General features: G+C 36.9%; 3 protein-coding genes across 4 annotated transcripts; 1 reads left to right on the forward strand and 2 right to left on the reverse strand.

The window, feature by feature from the left end:
• Positions 1-124: 124 nt before the first annotated feature.
• On the reverse strand, positions 125-2928 carry LOC105113831 (transcription factor LUX-like). Of its 2 annotated transcripts, none has more exons than XM_011010176.1 (5): positions 2235-2928; positions 1826-2145; positions 1436-1739; positions 1254-1327; positions 125-790 (listed from the first exon to the last, which is right to left on the reverse strand). In XM_011010176.1, the coding sequence occupies exons 1-5, from the start codon at positions 2353-2355 to the stop codon at positions 443-445; spliced, it is 1167 nt and encodes a 388-aa protein (XP_011008478.1). In that variant the 5' UTR covers positions 2356-2928; the 3' UTR covers positions 125-442. The 2 variants fall into 2 exon arrangements, with proteins under 2 accessions (XP_011008478.1, XP_011008471.1); XM_011010169.1 differs by having other exon boundaries at positions 1254-1330; positions 2235-2927.
• Positions 2929-7000: 4072 nt separating this feature from the next.
• Positions 7001-7967, reverse strand: LOC105113844 (uncharacterized). The gene is made up of 2 exons (XM_011010189.1): positions 7708-7967; positions 7001-7442 (listed from the first exon to the last, which is right to left on the reverse strand). Exons 1-2 carry the CDS (start codon positions 7941-7943, stop codon positions 7319-7321), a joined length of 360 nt encoding a protein of 119 aa, XP_011008491.1. The 5' UTR covers positions 7944-7967; the 3' UTR covers positions 7001-7318.
• A 3016-nt stretch (positions 7968-10983) lies between these two features.
• On the forward strand, positions 10984-12888 carry DOT5 (C2H2-like zinc finger protein). Its single transcript, XM_011010201.1, has 2 exons — positions 10984-11445; positions 11679-12888. The coding sequence occupies exons 1-2, from the start codon at positions 11059-11061 to the stop codon at positions 12117-12119; spliced, it is 828 nt and encodes a 275-aa protein (XP_011008503.1). The 5' UTR covers positions 10984-11058; the 3' UTR covers positions 12120-12888.
• Positions 12889-13431: the final 543 nt, after the last annotated feature.

Below are 13431 nucleotides of genomic sequence, written 5' to 3' on the forward strand. Positions count from 1 at the left end.
AAAAATAAAAATACAAAAATATCATTTCAATATATTTTCCATTCAAAATTATTTATAAAAAACACCGAAATTCGTATGGTGAAGTGAGAAATGCTTGAACATGCGTGTTAAAGCCTTTGCGTTGTTTTCCATGCCTGCTGCATTGCCTTCTGATCTCTAAATTACAAATGTGGCTTATTTGTCTGTCTCCCCGATATTTTGGCAACCTCAGTGTGGTAAAGTACACGGATCATTATTCAAAATTTGGGCTGACGAGTTGCCAAAAAAAATAAAAAAATGGCAAGGAAAAATACAATACAGAAAAACAACATGCACAAGAAAACTCCGAACGATGTCTATGTCACATATAGAGGCCTTTGATCCAGTCTTTGGTTACAAAAATTTTACACCACTCTCTTCTTATTTTTATTTTAACTCTACACCAGTACTCAAGCTACGATACTCAAAACACTGGGGATGTCGTGGTAGTATGCGTGGAGGAAGATGTCGCAGGGGAATTATTAGAATGAGTACCCCTTTCACCATGACTGCCCCTACCTTCTGACTGCAGGTGCTCAGATTGTGTAAGCTGTCGATTTTGTGGGACAGCGGGCGGTGGTGCGGCTATTGGTGCATAAATTCCATTGGCCGCGGAAATAGTGGAAGTTTCTCCTGCTGTTGTTGTGGCAGCCACTGCTGCATACTCAGTCGGTGGAACCCAGATGCCACCAACAACTACAAATTGTGGTGCCTGTGGACTGCTGTTATTGTGGACTGTAGGGCTTGGTCTTCTTGTATGCAAACGGTATTTCTGAAACAAATGAAACATAACAAGGATCAATACTTTGTTTGATTTCAGATACATTATACAAATATAACCGAAATTGGCTGTTCTTCAGATAGCTACCATAACCAAGGGATACTGTTAAAGAAATTATGCATTAAACATACACGTACTTCATTCTAATTTGTGTATGGAGCTTGAAACGGTTGGGACAAATTTATACTTTACCAAATCCAGAATTCCTACGCAAATAATAGACAATCTCGTCTATGAACCCAATTACAAGTTCACTTCTAACACTAGCATTCAGACATGCTTTCTATCCAACTCCAACTTTTTTCTAATGTTGTCAGCAGAAACAGCCTGTATCATAAACTAAGCTATGGAGATTCAGATTGTAAACCTAACAGATTTTGATAACCGTATGCCATTTTTCTAATTGAAGATTAATTTCATAAATAACAGTACATGCGTAATCATAGGTATCAACCTGTAGATGACTCTTAACTTCATCATTGGTAAGTCCATCCACCTTCATGAGCTCCCTTATTTGCTTTGGAGTTGCAGCTACATTGCATTGAATCGAAACCCCTTATCAAAACACAATTCAATTCCATACCACAATAAAACAACAAAACCATAATCTCCCCTAAAAAAGAACCATTCACTCACCATGTGAGCCACCAAGCTGTTGAAGAGCATGTAAGAACCTTCTATGCAGCTCAGGTGACCAACATCTTCTTTGCTTTCTTTGATTTCCCTCTTCTTTGTCTTCCTTTTTATTGCCTCCACCACCAGTTCCTCCTGTCACAGCACCCGCTATTGAACTAGTTGCAGAAGCCGGCACTGAAGGTGATGCCTTAGAGATTGCCTGGTGACTACTCTTCCCAACACTATTCTCTCTGTGAAATGGCTGGAATGCACCTCCAGCCCCATTTCTTTTCACTTCTGTCACCGCTGCCTTTCTTGGCAAATCCTGCAAGAATCAAACACACAAAATAAAACCCTCTTCTTTTTTCGTATCATTCTCCAAACTCAAAAGGGTGGTGGTCATTATATTACCTGTTTTTGAGGTGGATCTGGGGATTGATTCCACAACTGGACAGATCTAAGCCAATCAGATTTCTTCTTGTGATCGTTGTTGCTGATGCTGCTGTTACTCTTGTTTCTCTTGTTCTTATTCTGTGATTGTTGTTCTTGATGATCGTCATCATCATGATTATTATCATTTTCATCGTCATCAGAAGAGTGAGTTCTCTTAATAGGAATAAATTCCTCCAAAACAGGCCCTTCACTCGATGTCTGCTCAGAGCATTCCGATTGTCCGTGCATATTATGATCCTCAGTTGTCCCTGATAACTCCCGCTTACATGCCTCGATCGCTACAGAAAACATACAAACTTCAAATTTCCAATCTTTCTCTAACCCACAAGAAATTTTCAAGAGAAATTGAGTTAAAAGAAGCACAAACCTTGAGTAACAAGCTCTAGACACAAGGGAAGCTCGCGTTCAAACACTTGAATCTTGCGTCTTTCTTCTTCTAATGCTTCTACATATTCATGACACCGTTGCATTTTCTCTGCAAAATCCATTATTTTTAATCTGTTCAAATATCTATCTATCCAGTCTTGGGAAAAGGCAGTTCCTTTTTTTCTTCCCGTTATTATTCCTGTAAAGGTTGATGATGATGGAGGTAGTGGGGTAGATAGATTATAAGTAGATGTACAGGTGGGCTGATCTGGTTACAGAGCATAGATAGATCGGAAAAAAACAAGAAGAAAGGGAGAGAAGAACACTGAGACAAGAATATGGGATCTAAGTAGAATCACAAAATGGAATCAAAATGACAGCCAAGAAAAAGAAAAATACACTCCTTTTTATACACACACACACATGGACACGCAGTAGAGCTAGTTTCTAGCGAGAGAAAGAAGGGTAATACTGGCATCGAGACTAACAGAGAAACATTGGTGGATGATTAAGATAAATAACACGGGATTAGCTAGGTTGTTGTTAGGAATTAAGGTTGCAATAAGAGAAGGAGGGGAGGGGGAAAATGTTACGAAGTTAGGGAGATCGAGGTCGGGGCGTCGCGTACAGAACGAATCTTGGATATGCGATGTATAAATATATTTATTTTCCTTGTTTAGAGAGAGAAATTAAGATAAGGAGAGGGAGGGAAAGAGGGAGGGGTTGAATATTCGAGGGTGCGATTCCGTTTTCGTCTCCATTGCTGGCAATTATGTCAGCTTTTTTGTCCTTTCTATATTTCCTGATAAGATCAAAACGGACCTGTCTTTTCCTTCTCTGTCCCATTTTCTTCCTAAATTGGCTCTTCCATGAAATATACCTATATCGTAGTTTTTGCGTATGTATAACAGTATAAGATTATAGTTAGGAAAAATCCTTTTTTTTTTTTTTTACAATTCAACCACTGAATATGCAAGAAAAATGGATATTTTTTACAATTGGCTCTTCCATGAAATAAGATCTTTTTTTTTTGTTGATAAAATGCAAGAAAAATTTTCAGGAAGAAAAATGGAGTGGATGTTAAGTCAAGGCAAAAGATAATAAAAGAGCTGTACGAGTGTTTATAAGTACAGGAGATATTATATTTCAAAATATTTTTCATTTAAAATATTGATATGGATATTTTATTTTCATTTAAACGAGGAAGAGTTGTTGATATTCTCTGGCATCAATGGAATATACCAAGGAAGGAGGTGTTGTTGAGGAAGAAACGAGAATCCTGCGAGCAGAACCTGAGCGGGCGTGCGTACACACTGACGATGCCGCGTCTGATTAGGCCTGTGGACATTTTAGGCGATCCTTCTCACTGATGCGGCTTTTCACGCTCTGTCAGGGCCAGTCTTCTCCTGCTTCACCCTTTCCTCGTTTTTCTGCTTTTCATAGACCATTATCTTCCCGAACCGCTCCTCCAGCGCGTGCTTAAGCACCCGCCTGGGATGGCACGTTCCTGTCCTGCGACTACACGGTTGCTTTTCCGTGTAATCGTGTTGTGTGGTGGTCGTATAGCAGGGTGGGGTTTATGCTATCCTTGTGACTAAATAAATTAATTAAACACTGATAATTATGGTGATATAATTATCTCTAAACCTCTAATGCAGCCCTTTTACCTTTGTTGTGGAGGGTAAGCTGTCTTCTCATTGTCGGTCCAAGTTTGGTGCGTAAATTAACAATTTATCATTACCCGATTCCAAGTCATGGAACGACACTGATTGCTCATCGAAAGGCCTCAGATCTCTGCCAATACAAGATTTGGGAGCCCACCTCTTGAAGGGATGCGCGATGCATTGGGCCCTTTGGTAGCTAGTCCTTATGAAAAGCCCATAATCATTTTCCTGTCGCAAGCACGTCCATAAAAGCCCTTTTTTTCCCTCGACTTTGAAAGAATGGGTGAACTCCGGTTTGGAATTGTAATACGAATGACAGTTTAAATTTAAAGTGTTTTTTTTAGAAATGTTTTAAAATTATTTTTTTATTTTTAAAAAATTATTTTAAATATTAGTATACCAAACTAATATAAAAAAAATTAGGAAAAAAAATTAAACTTTGAGCTGAAGTAGTAATATTTTCAAAGAAATAACAAGGGAGTCCACTTCGGGGGCTGAGGTTCTTTTTGGGTGCCTGATATTGCCAGCATTGAGTTTGTTGGCCTCTGTATCTCCACTCTTTATTTATCAACACGCCACGTCACGCCATACCATAACAATAAATAAATAAACAAATATATTTGAAATTATTTTTTTAAATATATCAAGGCTTTTTTAGAAAGTTTTCATGATTCAGAATTAATAAAAAACACCTGAAGATGTATTAATTAAAAATACTTGATATATTTTCAGTTAACAAATATTCTTATAAGACTATTTATACCAGACACGCATTATAGGAGAATCAGCGCGGTTTTCAAATCTTATTACAGAGTGTTTGTTCTGTGTTAACTTTTGTATTTTTTGTCAAACTTAATAACATAATGTTTTACTATTTTTAGTAGTTGTGTTTTGGTCATAGAACCTACAAAAAATTGATGTTTCACCTGCGGTTTTACGCAAATAACTTTTTCATGCTTCCAACTACATTTTTCTAAAATGCAGAGCTGCACTCTTCATTGTTCACATAAGTAAACAGTGGAGTGCAGCTCTTCACTGTTTATTTATATGAATAGTAGAGTGTTTTTTATTAAACCGGGTTTGGTTCAAAGTAATGTATTAAACTAGGTTTGACCTAGTAAAAAAATAATTTTTTTTAATTATATTTTATTTAAAAAATTAAAAAGAGATTGTTTGATAACATAGCATTTGTAAAATTTAATCGTAATTCAAATTTTGTTCTTGCCGGGTCCAATTCAGTTAAAAAATTCAATTTTTATTTTTATTTTTAATTATATTTTATTTTAAAAATTTTAAAAAAAATTGTTTGATAATATAACATTTGTAAAATTTGATCACAATTTCAGATCTATTTTTGATGATATTTTACTTGATGTTGTTACGCGGTTAAAAAACCATGGAAAATATAGTTTTTATTGGATATATTTCATATATGATGAAATTATACATAATTTAATAAAATAATAAAAAATATTTGATATCCATATTATTTATTTCATGATATAATAATATTAGTTAAATTTACAGTGTGTATATATATATACATTATAATCTTGATTTAAAAAGTATTATTTTAATCAAATATATTAAATAACTTTTTATTCAATCTTAATTTTAATTATAATTTTAATTAAATATATATTTTTTAAAACCAATCTTAACTAAAAAAAATTTATAATTTTTTTTTTTAAATTATAATCATAACAATTACTAGTACCGTATCAAACATAATAATTCCACGCATTAGCACCGCGCGCAAAAATTAATTCTTACCAAATCTTCTCGTAGACCAAAGTCAAGAGAAATTCAGATATAATAGTCAGTTGAAAAAACCAATCATGACCAAATTCTTTATGCTATAATTAAAGAGGAGAAGTGAGGGGCAGAGATGGGAGTAACCTCTGCAGCACTGTGCAAGCGACTCGTCAAGAGGGCGGTTATGAAGGCTCACAGGGGCTTCATGACCTTTTTTCAAGTTTTCCTCTCTCGTACAATACGAATATTTGGCAATCTTACTTGCATCTTTCCTACAGTTATTTTACAAGCACACCAAATACGACAAAGCATGGCCATGACTGAGCTACAGTCTTCTCTCTTAATCCCCTACGCACGCATCCTGATATTTGTCATTTATAATACATGCATTTATAGGTATCAAGCACTTCTATGTAGTTGTATTTTTGGTCCTTCAAGCTAATATTTGCTCGTTGAACATGTATTACCCTACGTCTCGATCAACGTCGCTTTAAACGACAAAAGTGGTGGTGGCGAGGGAGAGAGAGTCACGCCTTCCGTTCTACGGTTAACATTGCTCCATGTCTACGTACTGAAAATCATTATCATGCACTCTTACTTTTGCTGGGAGAAGGAGAGGACAGATATAATGTTTATGCACCCCAGAAGAAAAGGCAGAGAGAAGTTGGTGAAAAGATCAGGAGCTCGGAAATCGAGCATATTGGAGCAGAGAGAGAGAGAGAGAGATCTTAGCATAGTGTTGGCACGCTATTCAATGCATCTTTAATCTTCAATACCTCTCCTCCTCTGCCGGTTGTCTGTCTCCTTCGTTCCCAAACACGCCAAGACCAGGAGAAGTGTCAATTTCCTCGGCTACATGCGGTGCTCTTCTAAAACCTTGTTCTTGTTTTTCGTTTTCTAGGATTGGTCTTTTAAAACTTCAGAATTATTATTACACGAGCCATTAGGCATCATTATATTTTGTTTTAGAGCATTTAGAAGAATAAATCCTTTTGAATTTTAATCTTGGAATTTCAACACAAGAAATAAAAAAAAACCCTTCTTAACCATCAAATCCAAGTATTAAATCAAAATTAATAATCTATTTCTAAAACCATATGTACAATGCCATTTGGAGAAAAAAAGCATGGTATTATCTTTAACCTCTTCAACAAATAATTACCATCATAACTTTTACTATAATGAGTTCCAAAGAACAAACTAAACAACAGATGAATTAGTATTGCTACAATAATATATATAAATTTATATAAACTCAATTCATATATACGAGATAAAACAACCATATTAATTTTAAATATTTAGCCATTCAAACTATTTTAATTTGCACCAACATTGTATATATATGGAATAAACCAACCATAATTTTAAACATCTCAATTAGCCGTTCAAACATAACAGCGTCAAATAATCACGTTATTAAAGTGTCTACTTCCTAGCTAATGGTTCTCAATGATCCCGGACAGAATTTTTCATTACAAAATCCAAGTCATTAACTGTGAATTCCAATATCTTCCTACCAGGACACCATTGAAGATGCGGGTCATGGGTTCCAAACGATCCAATAATTTCGATGATGCGATTTGGATCAAAACTTTTGGTGGGCTCCAATACGATTTTTAGATTTTTTCCATGGATGCTCTTGCACACCAAATTATGCTGCGCTTTACTTGTAAATGGGCTGCTCAGGACTACAATTCCTGGAACTTCTCGTCGATCTGTTGCCATTCCTCAACCACGGAAGCGGTGAAGCTGAGAGCCATGAGAAAGAAGTAGAGTCACCACGAAGACTGCATCAACAAAATTTAGTTAGCCTCTCAAGAACTGAAGGGCTGGCTTTATATTTAAGCCACATTATCAATCTTTTGAGCAATATTGCTTCCTTTACGGTGGTCTCTAAAGATGGATACCTGGATTCACTTGGTCCACAATCCATACTGAAGGTGGAGCAAAGAATGCAACTGGTCTCAAGTTTTTGCAAAAAATAACTCAAAAAGGAAAGTTAAACGCTTATTTTGCATGATTGAATTAGGAAATAGAACAAATAAACGTTACCAATTAGCAGTAGCTCGAATGGTTTTGCAGAAGGTTACAGGTGACGTTCTAAATACAACTTCTCTGCACCTGGATTGGGTCTCCATTTTCACTTGCTTTTCCTCACATAGCAATATATGGAAGATGCACAAAACAAAGGCACTCTTAACGCCAAGTTTCAGCCCGAGCTCAGCCAAAATCAAAGACTGGGAAGTGAAAAGAATGCTGGCAGCAAGATCTGTCCCTGTGATATCCATGTTAAACCATCTGGAGTGAGAAAGCCTAAATATCCCCCCCCCCCCCCCCCCCCCCCCCCCCCCTCTTCATCATGGATGCAGAAGAACAGCAAAAAACCACAATTCACCAGCAGAACAAGATTTGCAAGTTTAATCTCAACCCACATCACATTTGGTGCTCCCTTTCCCAACTTCAGTTAGAGCTTGGATTCACCTGGTCCACATATATTGCTCTGAAGATGGATATAATTAACAATTGGCATTCCCGGTTGCAGTTCTCATTCTTTTGATGGATTCATTCCTCGGCCAGCAATGTAAATGTTTTTGGAAAACGAGAAACTTCTAACTATAACTTTCATTTTCTTCATTGCTTGATCTAGTTTAGAGGCTTCCGAACAGATGTAGTACTATTAAGCTTCTTAAGATAGACAATCACAACCTTCACAAATTTCTCCATAATAGTTTTATTTTAATCCAGTGACGTACCAATCATTCATTGTTTAATCCAGATTCAATCATAAAAGATCATATTTAAAGAATGGGTTCAAAACCTAATGGGCCCTAGGGTATCTTGGATAATCAAACTTAATCGGTGTGATCTTGCCTCGTTCGCTCTAGATCAAATTGAAGACCCGTTCTGAATTTACCCTCTTCGGGATTATAAGCAGGATCATAAAACCCTTCAACCAATGCATCAGATGCGCACACCACAGGCACGAACCTTCGTGCTAACTCTTCACCCCCTGGAAAAAATAACTATTAACCGAAATCTCCATTCTATTTTCTTCCAAAGAATCCCCGAAACAATCATGCAAAGGGGTGTTTTCCACCACCTTCACCACATGTCTATGTCCATTATAATATTATATCATGATTAATGTGCTTCACTCTTTGGGATTTCACACACTTCCTTGAAACCTATTTTTCAATGTCTTGATAAGGAGAACCTCCACATGCAACATCTAGAACTTGGAACGCTCTGCAAAATCCCGAGGTGTGTTTATTTCAAGGCAAAATTTTGGAATGTTTATCTATCAACAATTGCATCTAATCTAGAGCCTCTCAAGAATAGAACACAGAAGAAAGCCCCCAACATGGTATAAGGCTTGGAATCCCAATAAGAACATAAACCTGCAAAGCAAACACTTCTATTGTACATGAAAAGCACACAGGCTCTAACCAATGTCCACACGCAATCAAGAAAAGATCAAATGCAAACAAACATGCTTGACATTTGACATGAAGATACTTTTCTTTTTCTTTTTTTCCAAAGCCAAAACCAACACAGAGGACAACAACAACAACAACAAAGCTTAGAAAAAGAGATCAAAAGCAACAGAAGAGATCAAAAGCAATAGAAGAAGGTCAACAAAGCAAAATCACAACCCGAATAGCAAGTAACAAACCAAAAAGAGACTGAAAAAACAGTCCGGATAAATCTAGAAAGGCAACTAACAAACCTAGAGAGGACAACCTCACAGACAACCAGCCAAGGCCAACAATCCTTCCCAAGCCAAAACCCAAAGCCCTGAGAGAATGAAATCATAAAAGAACAAAGCATCAACAAATCCAAAATGAAACAAATAACAAACAAAACAAAAAAGCCAGTGAAAGCAATGCAAAAGTGAAGACTGGAAATGTAAGAAATTAATCACCATAGTAGAACAACGCGGAACATAGAAAGAAGAGAAATAGAGAGGCTCGATAGTTATCTATAAGAGTATAATCCCTAAGAAACAAAACAGTTATATGGTCCCTCGCAAACCCATGCCGATCCAATCCCAAAAAAGAGGAAAACAACAATCAAACCCTCCTACCACAAGTCCCCCAATCAACCACACAAACAATTGACATGAAAAGCATAGAAACTACCAATGTAGACAGGAGATTAATAAGCCAAGCCAACTAAACCAGAAAAGAAACAGAGGCTTATCCGGCAACATTGCAACGAAACCAGAGCAGGGAACAGAGAGAAGAGGCAGCAGCAAACCAAAGAATCTCGCCAGAACAAACAGAACGTCAAATCCAACCAAAAAAAATTTCCACCCTCCCAACGCACAGTGGAAGGCAAAGGACATGGCAAATGGGTGCGCATTTAATGCATAATCATGACACACCCACTAGCTGTAGAAGAAAGAGACCAACAGCACCACAGTCACTGCAAATAAGGAGAGAACAACTACCCATCTCTAGAGCCTTGCCAAGTTTATCGCGAGATTAAGCAAAATTTTTAGGAAACACATCGCTTAAATCCACAGTGAAAGTAGTCTAGATCCACAGTGTTTTCCTGATCGCTCTCTCTCTCTCTCTCCCTCTCCCTCTTAGTTGCTCGTTAATGCACAGTTGCACCTTACAAGCGGGGCAATCTTTCACTGGATCCTAAACTATTACTATAATTTGTTTGCCAAGTCACGTGGTAATTTGTGATCTGTTCTTCGTTGGTTATAGTGTTTCCTAAATGTGATGATTGCATTTTTCATATGCCAAATCTTCACCTTTTCTTAATCGAGTTTAATTTTTGGTTTTAAGCTAAAAACAAATAAAATTAAGATATTCTACGAACTTGATGAATGAAATTGAATCTTACATGCCTCCTATTATTAAAGGAATTGAGAAAAACAGAGTGCAGAGAAAAGTTAGAATAATATTGAAAGTTTGACTGAACTAATTAAAACAAACTAAAAATCTCAAATAAAATAAGACAATACATAAACTTCATGAGACCATATTAAAATCTATCCAAAAATTTATCTCCAACATTACTTGTGAGATTATCAGATCGTGCAGTATCACATGCATGCATCCAACACTTGTAATTTAAACCTTATGGAGTGATTTTCAATTTCTTTCTTCTATTTCTTTTGTATAAAATAAATGAATAACTACTGAGATATTATTAATTATAGATTGAGTAACATAAAAAAATTATTATAATATTCCCTTTTTCTAATTTTTTCAGCACATAAAACCTTGAAGTAAAACGGTTCCTTGCAAATCGACAGAATAAAAAACCCAAAATACCCACCTCATTGCTTTCTATATTTGCCTTTCTTGTTCCAGCTAATCCTCGCAACACAGAGCAAATATCTCTCTCTCTCTCGCACCCCCTCCCTCATCTAATAACCATCATATCGCCATGCAAGCTCCCTCCTTCGCCTACATATCCTCTATTGAAAGTGCCTATATAGAAGCTGATGACCAAGGAGATGAGGAGTCCCTCTTTCTTTCTCTTAGCCCTCCTGGACAACAACACATTACTAGACACCCAAATCATCGCCGTTCTTCAATCCATCCTAGGAATATTCAAGAAAACCCTAGTAATTTTGAAAGTGGTGTAACAATAGCTCTCCATATTGGTCCTCCAACAGCCGGAGCAAGGACCAGCAACCGCCCAGATAATCACATTGGCTCTCTAGTTGAAGGACAGTACTGGATTCCTTCCCCAGCTCAAATCCTTGTCGGCCCGACACAGTTCACTTGCTCTGTCTGCAATAAAACATTCAATAGATACAACAACATGCAGGTTTAATTCGTTATGATATGTTGACATGTTTCTCATTTATTGATTTAGTATCACATGCTTGCATATATAGGTATATGTAGCTATAAATATATATTATACCTTCCTCCTGTTGCAATTTCTTTTTTCTGTTTTGTTGGGTCAATTTTTATTTTGTTTTATTTTATTTTTTATGATTGCATTTTGTTCTCATTTTGCTTCATTTCTACTACTTAATTTGCATTGTAATATATCAGATGCATATGTGGGGGCATGGATCACAATATCGAAAGGGACCCGATTCACTAAAAGGACCAAAACAAGCTTCTTCTACGCTAAGACTGCCATGTTATTGCTGCGCTGAAGGATGCAAGAACAACATAGAGCACCCAAGATCAAGGCCGTTGAAGGACTTCAAGACTCTACAAACACATTACAAAAGAAAGCATGGTGCAAAACCATTTGGATGCCGAAAATGTGGCAAACCTTTTGCAGTTAGAGGTGACTGGAGGACACATGAGAAGAATTGTGGTAAGCTTTGGTTCTGCATATGCGGTTCTGATTTTAAGCATAAGAGGTCCCTTAAAGACCATGTGCGTGCTTTTGGTGATGGCCATGCTGCGCATACCGTGGACATGTGTCATGATATTGATGAAGAAGAAGATCAAGAGGACGATATTAATAATATGGAAGATTAACACTATGATAATAGTAGATTAGCTGACAGTGAAGGTCTATATATATCTAGAATTATTTGGAGTTTTTTTTTTTGGTAAGAATTTCCATAATTTGCCAGTCATGACTATTTTGGTGTATTGCCCATCCGTGGGAGAGCAAGAGTGGGAGAGAGAGAGGATGAGGACAAACAGTACATTGAAAGCTAGGTAGGCAGCATTTAATGTTAAAAGCGTTAGCTCGATTGTCTTATTAAAGAAGCCCCTTTTTTTTACAACTTTTTTCATGCGAATAAAATAGAGAGAGAGAGAGAGGTAATCAGTCGTGGTCTGGCCAGAATCATCAAAGGTAGTCAAGTGAGTAAATTCAGTGGTGAGTGCAGATAAGAGCAGACATGCAGACATCTACAGTAGTCACATATTCTACTATTCACAGCTTGGCATTTGCCACAGATATTGCGTACCCTCTCTTTCTCTTCTCTGTCACATATTCACACAACGCAGAGAGAAAGAGAGTGATATCCCATATGGGTTCAGTCCCTCCGAGCTTCGACTACCACTACAAACACTTTGATCGAGCCTCTTTTGTCAGTGAGAGAGACTGAGAGAGAGAGAGTAACGAGGGACCACTGAGTTTTGCTGTTTTTGGGGTTTCACCCGAAGAGGTACCTTTTTTCCTTTTCAGATGAACTACAAACAGATCACCACGACGCATTTTTCAGGCCTCTGTTCTTGCCGCTTTTAACCCTAATAATGTGTCCATGCATGCCCTAGCTGCCTAGGCTTTTAGCACTATTCATCATAATCAGTTTTTTTTGTCTGGACTTGTTATCCCTTTCTTTATGTTTTAATTATTCCCTTGTGTTTTGTCTCAAATCTTACATCCATGCATGCATGGGTTACTATGTGTGTATATATATTCTCTTTGAATTTTTTTAAATTAATATTTTTTTAAAATATTATTTTAATATATTAAAAAAATACTTTAAAAATCAATACATATTATCAAACATCCTGTAAAAATACTAGACTATTTATAATTTGATTTTGGTAACTCCACTTTTTAAAACAAAATATAACTCCTCATCAATTGACAGCAAGGTTCCCTCCATATCTTAACAAAAATATGAACACGTGCAAGTAAGGTTTTAGCCCAGCGGTGGGAGGGGCTTGTCCCCTTTCTCTGCACCTGGGTTTGAGCCTTACCATGCACACATGTTACCCCCGCGGTGTCTTATCTGTTCATTGGACTTACAGGATGTTCAGTGGGTCATGGGGATTAGTCGTAGTGCGCATAAGCTGGTCTGGACACCCCACGTAAATAAAAAAAATAAAA

The sequence above is a fragment of the Populus euphratica genome, unplaced genomic scaffold, assembly GCF_000495115.2.
Source record: "Populus euphratica unplaced genomic scaffold, PopEup_1.0 scaffold5.1, whole genome shotgun sequence".
NCBI lineage: Eukaryota > Viridiplantae > Streptophyta > Magnoliopsida > Malpighiales > Salicaceae > Populus > Populus euphratica.